Consider the following 12,995-nt stretch of genomic DNA (forward strand, 5'->3'; position numbering starts at 1 on the left):
AGCCACTGCAAACGAACTCCAGACTTGTACGACTCCTTGTGCATCTGGCTAACGTGGGACCTGGGGAACCGAGCCTTGAACCAGGGTCCTTAGCTTCACAAGCAAGCGCTTAACTGCTAAGCCATCTCTCCAGCCCAAACTCAGTATTTTTTTTTAAATATTTTTTGTTCATTTTTTATTTATTTATTTGAGAGCGACAGACACAGAGAGAAAGACAGATAGAGGGAGAGAGAGAATGGGCGCGCCAGGGCTTCCAGCCTCTGCAAACGAACTCCAGACGCGTGCGCCCCCTTGTGCATCTGGCTAACGTGGGACCTGGGGAACCGAGCCTCGAACCGGGGTCCTTAGGCTTCACAGGCAAGCACTTAACCGCTAAGCCATCTCTCCAGCCCCCAAACTCAGTATTTTTTAAAGGTGCACCACAAGTACAAACAACACATCAGCAAGCTTTTCAAAGCGCCAGATCACTCTGTACATGGCCGTCTTGAATTGCAGCCATTTTAGTTTAAGGGGCAATGAGAGGCATTTTCTGCCATGCAGGGCCTCAAACCTTTGATCACTCATGCTCACGTTTTTCAGCAAATTCATGGAGATTTTACTCCCCTACTAAACAACGAATAAATGACGAGAGGGAATGAGATGACTCAGCAAACAAGCATCTAAGGCAAGGAATCAGCCTGCAAGGGATTGTGGGAAGGGCGGTGACAAGTGACATGGTCCGTAAAGCACCCAGCCCAATACTGGGGTAGCCCAGAGGGCTTCTGCACGGATACGAAAATACTAGGAAACCAAAGTGTCTGGGTATATTAAGAAATACTGCTTTACTGAGAATTTACCCTAAATGCCCTTTGCTTCTCTACACAGCTATTTCCTTAGCCATGCTTACAGCTGCTCAATTCATAACAGCTAAGAGCAGGAATCAATCCAGGTGCCCATCACTGGGCGAATGGATAATGCTGTGGTACATATACGCAATGCAATTCTCCTCAGCAGGAGGAACAGACAATACAGTGAAATGTGTAGGGAAATGGGTGGACTTAGAGCACATTATACACATCAAACACACGCAGCCACAGGAAGACAATCAGCACATGCCCCCCTTCATCAGCGATTCCTCACCTGGAGCAGCTTAACTGCTGGTATACTGCAGAGGCACCTTGAGGCCCAGACAATAGAGACCGAAGGGCTTGGGAGGAAATAACACAAAACTGAACCCCAAATGAACTGGTACCATAGAAACCTTTCTCTTGAAGGTAGACTAAAAGACATAACCCTCAACAGGAGTTTGTGGGGGTGGGAGCAACGCCTGATAAAAAAGGGCCCTGGAGAGAGTGGGATGAAGACTAACCTTAAGAAACTTTGCCTCTGACCTGTAACTTGCAGTGCCAGAAATAGGTGCTATTCACATGGAGCTGTTGATCAGAAAGACCTACGAGGTCCTCAAAACAAGACATCTTCTGCCAAAGCACTTGATTACCCACCTGAAGTATAAGGTAAGACCTTATTGCTGAAAACACAAGACATTGCCAGCACAGAACATGGAGAGATCTGGCTGGCATCCAGAAGGAAGCCAGTTCCCAGACAGGCAGCCCATCTAGTTGTAGAAAGCACTGTGTGAGCTACTGGGGGAAAGCGGCTAACAGTGGTGTGAGTAAGCAGGGGTCTAAGCCATTCAGAATCACCAAGCCTGGTGAGAAGTACACATCGCTGCAATGATGGCACACAGCCTTGGTGGCTAACCAAGGGCTTTCTCATTGGCTAAAAGATCCCTTCAGTGGAAAAGAACCCATATCTGGGACTGTAAACCAGGTCAGAATCCTATGGAGACAAAGATTATGCACTCCAGTGTCAAGCTCCCATGAGCCTCTGGTGAAAAGAAGGGCTACATCCATCAAACTCTACCTTAGTTAATAACACTTATCCAATTTTACCTATACTGACTTCATTCTCTGCTGGGCAATCTTCTTTTCCTTTTCAGAAGGAGGTAAACAATCCCTCTCATGTCAAGGTCCAGGCGAAACCACAGAGAAAGTGGGAAGATGAGCAAGAGCGCTGCTTACACAGTGGGCCTGACAATCAGTGACAGGGTGAAGGAGACGGATGCCGAGGATACGCAACACCTACCAAAGCAGAAACCCAGAGGCTCCCGAGAGCTCATCATGGAAGTAGACTTAAAACACATGCAACCAAGGCTCAGGGAATTTAGTGGGAGAGGGGGCAGAAGACTGTAAGAGCCATAGGTTGGGATTTCTGCTCCCACAAAGAATAACCCGCAACCCCATGGAGAATACCAGCAACCCCACTGAGGGTGGCCCCTCTGGAGTACAGGCAGGAAGGAGGGAAATGGTGGTACCAACACATAATGTCTCCATACAAGGTATGTTTTTTTTTTGTTGTTGTTAACAATTTTTATTTTTATTTACTTATTAGAGGCAAAGGAGGAGAGAGAGAGAGAAAGAGAGGGTGGGTATGCTAAGGCCTCTAGCCACTTCAATAGAACTCCAGACGCATGTGCCACCAAGTGCATCTGGCTTACATGTGATATGGGGAGTCAAACCTGGGTCCTTAGGCTTCATAGGCATGCGCCTTAACTGCTAAGCCATCTCTCCAGCCCACACCCCTCTTTAGAGATGTATATTTTTATTTATTTACATAGTAGGTTCTTAATAAAAAAAAGTTACAAAAAAAGAAATAACACACACAATCTGAGTTGTGCTTGGGCGATGAACCAAAGACTAATATAAAAACTAAGTGAAAAAAAATAAACTAGCACAACTCCAAATGCAGTGTTGATCTACTTCATTTAGCTGTGAAAGAAAGTGGTTCATGGTTCTGCTAAGGCACACAAGGGATAAATTAGGTTCATCAATTAGAAGTTTCTAAGTGTGCAACGAAGTCACAAGACAGAAAGAGGTAAAACTTCACCTTCCAGAATGCAAAGTCAGTTAATAATTGTTAGAGCCAAAGGGTCAAGAACGGACACACACACACACACACACACACACACACACACACAGACAAAGTATGTTGTATTAGGCTGTGGAGTAAATTCCCCAAGGGTCACTGGAAAGAAGTATAAGAAACAAAAACCGAGTTTCCACAGGGGAGAGGGGTGAGCTGGCGTTCTAAAAGAAACACTTGTCCTTTGAACCATCTATAAGATTCACTTGAACAAAAATTGCCATTGAATGTGAAATCAAAGTCTAGAGAAATGAGAGTCTTTCTTGATAGATGGCAATGTCTGGTTTGACTGAAACATCTCATCATATTGTGGAACGAGATGAGATACGTTGTAGAATCACACTGTGTGTTGGAACTGAGCCATCTGAGAATTCCATATGAGGATGGCGGTGAGCAGAAACAATGGCAGGAGGTGATGACCACAGTGCCATGCCCACACGAAACCGACCAATTGATACTGACAAATTGATAGCCCTCGGTACACAGCATGGAAAGATGGACCATACATGCAAGTAAGCCCTATAGACTGAAACACACACACCCGATTCTATGAGAAACCCCCCTCTCTGTAAAATGAAAAGATGAAGTGAGAACACATGGCTTATTAGCTGTCAAATATGTATGTGTCTTCCAAGCTGGGTCACAAACTATCCATGCTAATTTGAATATAAAAGCACATGTGTTCAATTTCTTAGTAAAACTCATTTCATCTTGTTCAAGTTACAGAGAGTAATTCCCCTGGGCTCCCAACCCAAGCTCACAGGAGTCATAACAGCAGAGACAGAGTCTACAGGTGGGTCTGGTGATCTAGATGCAAATAACTGGGTGCTACCAGAATCAAAAGAGAAACTCTCATATGTGACACGTACAATACACTCAAAGTGCTTTACACTGTATTTGAAAACAATTCTCACAGGACAACTCCTGATCATTTATTTGTTTGTGTTCTTGTTTAGAGTTTCTTTGTGCTCTGACAGTGATGGAATTCCTTGGCTCTCAATAGTCATCTCTCTTCTTTCTAAAAATCTTTCAAAATAATTTCTATAACAGATCATACTTAATACTATCTCTAGGATATTATTACATACCTATAACTATTATGCATGTATAACTACAGAGTATATACTCTATATGAATAGTTCAATGTACATACTTCTGTAAGGAATATAGGGAACTGATGACTCACGTCAATATTGTCATCCATCCAAATGTTCTCAAAATATCTCAGAAATCCCTCAATGCATCTTGAAGGAATTCATGTGAAAATGTGTGTTGATATTATAAAACAAATGATGTTATTGACAAAAATACTACTTTTAGAGAATACTTCCCATCAGTGTTACTGTGCATTCAGCTTAAGTGATTAGATCTTTCTGACCTTGTAAATAAATAATAAAAACAATTATCATCGAACCTCAAACTATTCACTTGTCTAAAGTTTTAATTTCAGCTCTACTAAAATGCTCTGCCTTTCACTTTTCTTGAAGGAGGGCTGATGCATCATTTTATTTGCTAAATATTAACCACGAGTCAAACTTTCGTAGATAGCAGGGCATGAACTAGAGCAGAAGCAGTCAGTAGAAATGAGACAGGGGAGCATAGGAGGATAGGGAGCCTTGTGCTTGTGCCTACGAGGCAGAAGTTAAGTCAAAAGCAACCTCAGTGAATGTTCCTACTAGGAAGAGCTTAGCTGCTGCAGGGATTGTATAATTTCCTAGGTTCAATAAAATAAGTGCAACCTCATGACTTGTTACATAAATATGCAAACACATTATATATGTTAATAAAAATCTAGCCATTCAACACATGCTTCAGAGAGCAGTAGATAATGCCATGCTTTGGAAAGCCCTTTCCATGAGCACAGTGCTACGGGCAATTCTAAGACTCTGGCTTTTCTCTCATTATGTATAGTATAAATAATATAGATTCATATAGAGAGACACAGGCGGACAGATAGATATGGAATATAGATAGATCAGTACTCACGAGAGGTTAGTATGATTAACATGGGGATGAACACAGTGGTGGTGATGATTTGAAATTCAAAGACTTTCCAGCACATTCTACACTGTTATTTGCTCCACAGTATCCGTGCCATGTCACTGATGTAAGTGATTCTATTCTAGACACACTGGTTTTTTTCCTACGTAAGAGCATGTGAGAGGGATCAAAGCGGAGCTTGCTTGAGGGTTTGTTGGGAGTGTTCTTCATCTGAATACGCAGCGTGCGTGGTCCCCTGGAACGACTTTTCTCTACAGGCTCTGGAAGTGGAACTTTCTACTGGGATCTACCAGGGAAGGAAACAAGCAACCTCCCACCTTTTCTCTCTCTACAACTTCAATATCCATGAAGCTGCTTTGTTCTCACATCCTGCATAATTAATAACTGCTCTGGCAATCAGTCATGCATTCCTCAGTGGCACCTCGGGCACCAAATGTCCTTCTCACCTCTCCCCAGAGAACCCACCACCATGGCCCACGCACTTGCTTAACGCTGTCACTATGACGGACAGCACACAATTCCAGTTGTAATGCAGCTGTGACACAGCAGCATTGCTCTGCTCTACACCACACCACACTATTCTATTTACATCATTTTTTTTTTTACATCTACTAACAAGAATAATAAGCTTCGATATCCTAGCAAGTGTCACTGATGATGCACATTTATCAAAAAAGTAATGTCACACACTAATAGCATAAGCTTGATAAAGCAGCTGGCTTTTGCTGGGCATTGAGTTAGATCCTTAGGCCTCTGCTATCCACCTTTTCGGGGGGATAAAGAAAATGATGATGTGTGAAATTCAGCTGCAGTAGTTTCTATAATGCCTAGTTCTCTGGAAGCTCTCTTTATCTAAATTGGAACTTACTGCATGGAAAGAGAGGAAAAGCATTGTAAACATTACCTTATAATTCTACTTAGAATTATTTGATGAAAAGTTAGGAATAAGGGGGAAATAAAATATTTTTTAAATGAGTGATTACTTTAGTTTATTTTTATAATATTAACTAGATTGGAAGGGAAAAAAAGGAAAAGCCTCACATTCCATAAAAAAGTGTGTTTTATATTACATCAAGCATTCTAACCATGAATTGTTCTATATTAAGAAAAAATAATTTAAAACGCTAAGCTTTGAATTTTTACATTTTTTACATAAGACCTTAGAAATGGCTCTTTAGAGGAGTTTGATAACAAAAATTGAGGAGTAAAATGAAAGATTTAATAATATCTTTTTATACTGGAAGGGAAAATGTTATTCTCAGCCTTGCCAGGTCTCACATTTTAAAAATGGGGTCTTAGGATACACTTCCCAGTAACACATACCTAATATAATTTATCCAAAAATTAAATAAAAATTTTCTTCCTAATAAGTCTGAAGCATGTTCTGGGCTCTCGCTGCGTGTGGCCTGCACGTGGAAACAAGCTTGACTTGCTTCATTTCAATTTTGCTTCAGGACTTTTGGTTGCTGTTGTTGTTGTTGTTAAAACATCTCTCACTGTTAACCTATCAGGCTGAGTAGTCTCTTGGTAGGTTGTTCTCTCTCTCTCTTCTCTCTTACATTTCAGCAAGAAAGAGAAATAAATCAAAGATATTACCTTCTTATGCAGCAATCATAAAAGCTGAATATATATCATTTTGTATCAATTTACACAGACCTGTTTTTCATTATTTGTTAATGAAGCATGACTGAGAAATATTTCCATAAATAATTCTCTGAAATAGCACTAATATACCAAAATTAAAAATTTCTGTGGTAAACCTAGTACACTTATTTTAGCCCTAGAACTCACCATAACCTCAGGTCAACACTGCATATTAGGGATTTTAAAACTAAACTATGCCATTAATGCTTACTTAACATTGTAAAATGGAGAGATGAATTTTATTTATCTAATTCTAAGAAATCAAGAAAAGGGTACCAAAATTGGAATATAAAGAGAAATTAGGTTTATAAAACATAAAATCCTTAGTCAGCACCACAAACGTCCCTTGTTAAGGTGTAAGCTGTATTATTTACATTCAGGGGGAAATAAATGGATAAATCACCTCACAATGAACACAATAATTTTATGGCCAGCTGCATGGCAGAAATGACTTGTGAGCACATTAACTAATATTCATTGACTTTCCTCTGTGATCCATGGCAATGAGAACCACGGGGTGCTGAGAGTGAACAGCACCCAAATCCAAACATGCGCCCAAAGAAGAAGACAGAAGAGTTAACTCTGTAAACAACTTGTGAGTACATTTTCTCTGTAACTTGTGCTTTGGGATTAAAAAAAAAAAAAAAACTGTCTTGACATATTTCCTGTGCACAAACATATTTGAAATATTCATTATAAAAAGCACAAAAGGCTAATTATATATATATATGTTAGAGGCTGTTCAGTAGTGTCTACTAAGTTTTTTGCCATGGATATCATATTAATTTCCAGCACCCTGCAACTCTCTCTTGCTCCCAAATGAGGGAACCGGTGCTGAACATTAAAGCAAGCCTGACTGTCTCTGCGACACTGCACAGCAGATCTCTTCATGTCATCACTACAAATTTTCTAGCTTATGACTCACGGGATGACTTTGTGGGATTGAGCAGCACATGGCTACTGGGGAGTTCATGCAGGTCCCCTGTTCTATGACGCTAGAGAAAGGGCTGAGCTTCTGAGCAGTTTCTGAGAAGCTGCCCTCTGGATGGCACCAAGCGTGACTGGCACAGCAAACCTCAGTGCAGGAAGTTAATGGGCTTGCGGTTCCTACTATTTTTACCATGACAAAGCTAATAGTGGTCAAGAGCAAAGCGGATTTTATTTTGCAGTGGTGGGTTTGCAGGCCGTCCAACCGCCGCCTGGAGGGAATTGGGAGTGTGAGTAAGAAAAGTTCATCCAAGGCAGAAAGGGACAAGCCAGAGAGATGACGCGATGGCTCACCGGGGCACTTGCCCCTGAGCGAATGCCACAAGGACCTCGAAGTCTCTTCTCCAAGAGGCACATTTTCTTCCCCTGGGCTGTCACTTTTGTGAACCACAGATAAGAGTGATGGATGACTCTTGCCTTGCCGGTGTGTTTTGAGGGTAAGAGGGTGTCATTTAGCTATACGCCATGATGCAAAACATTTTGAAAAGCTTCTGTGTAAAAACCTGCCAGATTTTGATCATCAAATCTTTCTCGCTGTAGGCAAATTATTAAGAGTGGAATGTATATGTTGTACGTAAGGAGGCTTGATTTAAAAAAAAAAATGTGAAGAAATGCCAGGTCAGATGTCAAAGTAAAATTAATATATTAATATATTAATATGAAAGAGCTAAGATTATGAGATAGTAAAATTCATATATATTAGTTAGTCCTGAGAGCAACTTTTATTTAAAAAAAAAAGTTTCATTTATCAGGCAATAGAAACACTAACTCCACATTCTCTCGTTTCTTCTTGCACAAGGCCTGCTGTTGTGGTTTGAATGAGATGACCCTCATTGTCTCCTGTGTTGTGAAAACTTGGTCACCAGCTAGTGTCAGTCTCAGGAGGCTGTTGGTCTTCTGGGAGGTGAAGCACAGCTGGAGAAGGGTGTTGCTGGGGGTGGGTATGGTGTTATTAAAGCCCAGCTTCTCCCGGGAGTGCCTCTTCCCTTAGACGGCTACGTTAAACATTCAAGGGCGCAGGCAGAGATATCGTAGTAGTTAAGGCACTTGCCTTCAAAACGTAAGGACTCAGGTTCCATTCCCCAGAACCCACATTAAGCCAGATACACAAAATGGCACATGTGTCTGGACTTTGTTTGCAGCAGCTAGGGGCCTTGGCACACCCATTCTCTTTTACTCTCTCTCAAATAAATAAATAAATAAAAATAAAATAGTATTAAAAATATTTCTTTAAAATGCTGGAAATCAAACAAGAAGTGTTGAAGAAAGGACATTTGGGAAGCACACCTATGGTTTCTAAGGCCATATTCAGTTTTATGTTTTCTAACAAAATTTAAAATAAATTCTGCAGACCAGGATGCTGAGAAAATAGATCCTAAGTAGTTTAACTCAAGAAAATAATCTCAGTGTCCAAATTTTACTTAGTAATATGCTTCAAATGTAAAAAATATATTAAATATTAAAATATTTTATTTTCCTGCATTGAGAAGACATTTGGCATTTTTCATTATCTATAATGACATTGTTTACTAATTTGTTTTTCACAGAAACAATGACTTGTAGAGAGAAAAAAATCATCCAAGCTAGGAAAAGATTTTTTTCCTGTGTTTTCAACTTCTGATTCTCATATTTAAGTGAAGAAATTGATAAACAAATAGATGAGTCAATCAAGTAAGAGGTATCTGAAAACGGTACTTACTGGTATGATGATATTGTAGTGGATGCAGAACCCGGGTTCAGAAGGAAAATACTCATCCGACACAAATCTTATCCTGATTTGATTTCCTTTAGAAATCTGTTTTCCTGGCACAGCCCCAGAGCCACACCAACGCCCTAACACAGTTCCATCACTGGGTTCCTCAACTTCTACAAAATCATACCTGAGAGAGGGGGAAAGGAAAAGAGGCAAAATGTAATTTCTTGTTTTTGGCAAAACAGATTGTATCCATGTAGTAAGTTTATGGGGCAGAGCAATGAGTTAATCCCAAGCTAAACAGGGTGAATATAATTAAGTATTCTATAAAGGACACTGAAATTCAGACCCAACTGAATATATATGACTCTTCACTTAGAAGACTTTCATAGTAAAATGAACAGATTCCAAATTTACTAGACATTTTAAAAATTATTTTACATGTACCAACAATATCTGATGTTCACCTCGTGAATTATTCATGTAACTTTCATCTGAATTTGGTGATTTTATTTTCATCTTAGGTCCTAAAATCATTGCCCATTACTTTCTGGCAGCTTGCTCATCCTAATCAGGTTCTCTGGTTTTCTATCTGTATCTGAGGTGCGGTTTTATTTTATTTTTTTCAGTCAAATCATTACGTGCCCATCTTTCACATCATCTTGCTTGATCATACTTCCTGATATCACATTTTATTTTTAGAAATGATGAGAGTGAGAGCAAGAGAGAGAATTTGTGTTCCAGGGCCTCAGCCACTGCAATCAAACCCAGACATGTGTGCCACCAGTAAACCTTGTTCTTGTGCCATCTTTGTGTGCTGGCTTATGTGGGATCTGGAGAGAGATGGCACATGGGTCCTTAGGCTTTACAGGCAAGTTTCTTAACTGCTAAGCCATCTCTCTAGCCCTGATATCACTCTTGTTTAATAAACACAGATTCTTATTATTGAGCAGATATGTACATTTGTATATAAGTGATCTACTTTAGGGTATTAAATACTTGAAGAAAAAAATCAAGGCTTACATATTTCTGCTCTATATCAGATTATACAAAATATCATAAAGCTTGTTGTAAATAAATGGCAACTTTGGTTAGGAGTTTCACATCAGGACTACTTATTTAAAACAGCATGACTTGCATGACTCAATAAGCAAATGTTTCAGAGATCTACTAGAACATTTTCAGTTGGTTCAAGCTTTGGGGATGAGAAGAAAACTCCTGGATGGCAGTGGGCAAGGTCTCAGAATGCTCAAATGTACAAAATCTGAAAAGTAAGTATTTTATTTATTGTAGATTGGGTGTATATATGTGGGAGGTGTTGAAGGAGGGAACAGATGTAACATAGTAGAATAGAGCAGATCTAAGTAAATACCTTAATTATCACTGGTTAAAATGTTGGTAATGATCATTTTCGTAATTTTACTCTCATCAGTGTCAGCAGAGAAAACAAAGCTTGTATTTATAGAACCTATGTTTGGTGTGTGGAAAGTAAATCTATCTGATTGGTTTTTCATTATGCATCCTGTAGGCGTCTATAAAGTGATGGCTTCGTTTAGAGTATTACACTGGATGTTCAGGTTACACTGAAGAAAATATAGATTCCTTGGATTCACGGTTCATAAAGCACATTGATTAAAGCACTGCTGAATACACTGTGGAATACCAGAGGAGCAAGAGGAATTTTACCCAATGAGATTAAGAAAAGTCTATTACAAAAGACTTGATATCTTGTCTGTGAATGAGTATTGATCGACAGACCAAGGGATGAACGAAGAAAGCAATGAAAATACATGCTATCAAGAAGCACAACAGGAAACAGATAATATAAGATTGAGGGGCCAGGCATTTTAAACCAAGAATGAAGGATGGGAAACCAAGCAGTCCATGCAGATGAAGTGGGGAAAAACAGATGTAGATAAGAAGACTTGACCTTTCAGACTATACTGTGAGAATCATACTTGAAGGACACTGTTGAAAATAGAGATTGGTACAGCTTTAATATGCCTGATGTTTCCTTAAATTTTTAAGTCAATATATTAAAAGGGGGGACTCTCCCAGAATCCACATTTCTGTAATTTTTCCTCTCTCTTTAATTTTAAGATTTGGTGACACCACATGTCATTTGTACTGATGTGATTCTGTGAGGGATCCTCCTCAGAACTGGTGTTAGATACAGGTGTAGCAGTGTCTGTTCAATTTATGGAGGGCCAGGTACTCAGCAGACCTGATTAGCACCTGGCAGGTGAAGAGCTGAACACTTGGTCTTCACAATGATTGACTAAATGGGTGACTGACTGAATGAAAAGACTTTTTGTTGAGACATGTCATTTTCAAATAGTTTTCCAATTTAATCTTCATATTTTGTTCTGTTTAATTTTTAATCCTTATCGCCTTGTTTATCCATCCTATTTAGCTCTATAAGCATCTGGGTTTAACAGTCCCATAGCAGAAGACACACATTTAATTAAGACAACAACTCAGACAGAAAAAAACATCATGTATTTGAGGCCTTTGAAGGAACCTTTCAGGTGTGAGTGAAAAGTAAAGGTCCTTTAACAAAAGCATTCTACAAAGCAGTGTTCAGAGAAGTGGGCATTTTCCCAGTTGGCAAGGGAGCTAAGAAAGAGGGACAGGAAAATTCCCAGCAGAAGCAAAAGTGGTCGGCATTGCCCTGTGCAAAACCTGGACAAAGAGAAGACAACCAGACACAATGGATTTGACAAATGAGCATACAAAGACATTTCCAGCAAATAAAGTGGGCAGAACACCTAGTATCTATAAACTAGCGTATTAGAAATATAGAAAGTATCCTAAGAAAGATAATATAATACTCAAGAAACCACTCCTATAGCATTGATATGAAATTCAACTTTAATTTTTATTGATAATGCAGCACCATATATGCCTATCTCATTTGTAATTGGTTTAAAATAATTTTAAATGCTTTTAAAATCATGAGGAAATATCTGCATTATAAAATGTTGAGTTTATAAAGTCCAAATAAGCCTTGCTTTTCATGTTTAAGGAATGTGTGGTTTTGGTGGCCATAAAAGAAAAATAGTTTAAAAAATGTCTTAACTTTGGCCTTACTTAAAGGATATAAATTCACTATTGTGTACCTAAGAGAAAGGGAAAGGAAGTATTACTTATTTTATGAAGATTTTCTGCTGAATTTCATGTTAGTTTCTATAATGATTCCTGTATTTTCAGCCAGACAGCTGGCAATTAATGCTTACATGCTCATACAAGTATGAAACATACATTTACCATAGTTTTCTTTTACAAAATTTATGGTGTTTTCATTCCATGGAGGTGAAATGCACATCTAAAACTGGCACAATTTCTGCCTATCAAAAAGTACATTTCAGCATAAACTACCAATTGTTTCATAGTCAATTATGCACTTCAAACTTTTTTCCAGGTCTGTTGTTAAACAATTCTGTGAAATTTTTTGGACAATTTAAAACATCACTTTCATAGCCATATGTAACCACCATTAAGACATCTATGGAAGATAAAAATATTAATAAATCAAGTATTTGTTAATGAAAGTCCCCTGGGAAAGGATATAATTACAGAAACAGTTTTCATAAAATGCATTGAGGATCATGTACAACAGACTTGAGTGGCTGAGTAATCTATGGTACAGCACTTGCCTGCCATGCACTGCTAGGAACAAAATAAAACAAAATAGAATAACATAATGTAC

At 39.0% G+C, this 12,995-nt stretch overlaps 1 protein-coding gene across 1 annotated transcript in view; it reads right to left on the bottom strand.

Moving 5' to 3' along the window:
* The window catches only part of Pdgfc (platelet derived growth factor C), a 170,459-nt gene that overhangs the window by 33,218 nt on the left and 124,246 nt on the right, over window positions 1-12,995 (bottom strand). The window contains exon 3 of the mRNA XM_004655887.2: window positions 9,293-9,473. Within this exon, the coding sequence (XP_004655944.2) occupies window positions 9,293-9,473 (181 nt within the window). The remainder of the gene's footprint in view (window positions 1-9,292; window positions 9,474-12,995) is intronic.

This window comes from Jaculus jaculus, chromosome 12 (assembly GCF_020740685.1).
Source record: "Jaculus jaculus isolate mJacJac1 chromosome 12, mJacJac1.mat.Y.cur, whole genome shotgun sequence".
NCBI lineage: Eukaryota > Metazoa > Chordata > Mammalia > Rodentia > Dipodidae > Jaculus > Jaculus jaculus.